The sequence below is a fragment of the Condylura cristata genome, unplaced genomic scaffold, assembly GCF_000260355.1.
Source record: "Condylura cristata isolate star-nosed mole 26May11 unplaced genomic scaffold, ConCri1.0 scaffold00015, whole genome shotgun sequence".
Taxonomy (NCBI): domain Eukaryota; kingdom Metazoa; phylum Chordata; class Mammalia; order Eulipotyphla; family Talpidae; genus Condylura; species Condylura cristata.
The window spans coordinates 10,524,339-10,526,035 of NW_004567116.1; the positions used below are offsets into that span (position 1 = coordinate 10,524,339).

General features: G+C 51.7%; 1 protein-coding gene across 1 annotated transcript in view; it reads right to left on the reverse strand.

Moving 5' to 3' along the window:
• The window catches only part of EXT2 (exostosin glycosyltransferase 2), a 102,150-nt gene that overhangs the window by 27,641 nt on the left and 72,812 nt on the right, over positions 1 to 1,697 (reverse strand). The window contains exon 9 of the mRNA XM_004682888.2: positions 1,039 to 1,205. Coding sequence (XP_004682945.1) covers positions 1,039 to 1,205 — 167 coding nt within the window. The remainder of the gene's footprint in view (positions 1 to 1,038; positions 1,206 to 1,697) is intronic.

Consider the following 1,697-nt stretch of genomic DNA (forward strand, 5'->3'; position numbering starts at 1 on the left):
GCAGGGAATCAAACTCCGGCTAAAGCGAAATGGGCCAGGTTCATAGTACTATGCTTTAACCCGATGTGCCACCAGGGAGCGCCCTAATTTTGCTTATTTTCAATGAAGGAGAAAAACAATACCCTGCAGGTTTGGGACCCTAAAACCCACTTTTAATTTAAGGCTCAGGGATAAAAAAAAAAATCTATAATAAACACCTCTCCCAAAAGTGCTTTCACTCAGTATGATTTTGTAAGAACCTCAAATTCAATACATCTGAGACAATTAACAATGACTATTTTCTCCCAAAGAATAGGTGACTTCAGGGGACTAATTTCTCCATGTTGCCCTGTGCGAGATGCAGCGACCTGATTTATACGCGCCCTTTCGCTGACGTCTGACGCCATTATGTCCCCGCGGCCACGGCCTCCGCCTGTCGCCATCAAGCATCTCGCGCGCATCCTCCGGACAGAGCTCATCAATTCCTACTGCTTTGCGCCAGGCCCCGGCTCTGGCACTTTCCCCTGGGGAGACCTTCCTGGTCTCCATACTTAACCCCTGAACCCAGCCTAATCCATCAGCCGCCTTGAACGAACAGTGATAGAGAATGTTTCTCCCTGAAGACAGGCGGCCAGCCCCTCCACTTAAAGTCAGAAAGAAAACCACCGACAGGCCTGCTTTCTGTCTGTCAGTGTCACCAGCTTCTTCACTTACTGATGTTTTTATTGTGGCGGGGCCCAGCTGCTGGAGTCAGGGGAAGTGCTCTTGGAGGAGACGTCAATTAAACGCTTGTTAAATGCTGTAGATGCGCTTTTGAAAATGTCTCCTGGGGTGCTCCAGGGGAGGGCACAACTGTCATTTGGGGATAAGGTTTCCCCAAAGTTTTCAAGCCTAGTTTCATAATATGTATACGTTTGGGGAGCTTCTGGACTCAAGCCGAAGAGAGATTATGAATCTGAGAAATAAATATTCTTCATTGGAAAAGATATGCGCTAATAGACTGTAAACATTGAATATCTATTTAACATTTAATTAAATATCTATTTAAAGCCTCTTTACCTCATAACCAAACTGCAGCTCATCAGAAGTCAGCATGATGATGTCGTCATCGATGGCGAGGACAGCCTCTGTCTCGATTTCGTCGTAAGGGAAGAAACGATTACTTAACTTGTTTTCAGCAGTCCGCAAAACTTTTAATGGAACTCGGATTTTGGGCCAGAGGGATTCTAGGAAAAGAGAAAAAAACATGCTGCTTGCTACCTGGCTAAATCTTGTGGGACACAAGGTGGTGAAAGCACTGCGTCAGGAATCAGGTGGGGGCGCCCTGACACCCACACGCAGGACGCGCGGCGCGACAGGAGCGCCGCAGGCCCCTTCAGGTCCGTTACGTTACGTCTGCGTCCAGCCCGAGCCCTCGTCCAGCCCGAGCCCTCACGGCACGCCTCAGTCTCAACACCACGGAAGCAGGAGGTACCAGCCAGCTTCCGCTCCCAAAGTGAGAAGCGGACTTGGCCATGGCCATGACGCCAAGAGGAGCAGAGTCTGGGCTGCCGGTTCCGAACATCAGCGCGCGGCTGGGAGGCCTCCAGGCCCGAAGCCGACGTGAGTCTGCAACCGCGCGATGCGTGTGCTCAGACGCCTGCCCTCTGTGCCCGCCGCCTGCCCTCTGCGCCCGCCGCCTAGACGCCTGCCCTCTGCGCCCGCCGCAGCCCGGCCTC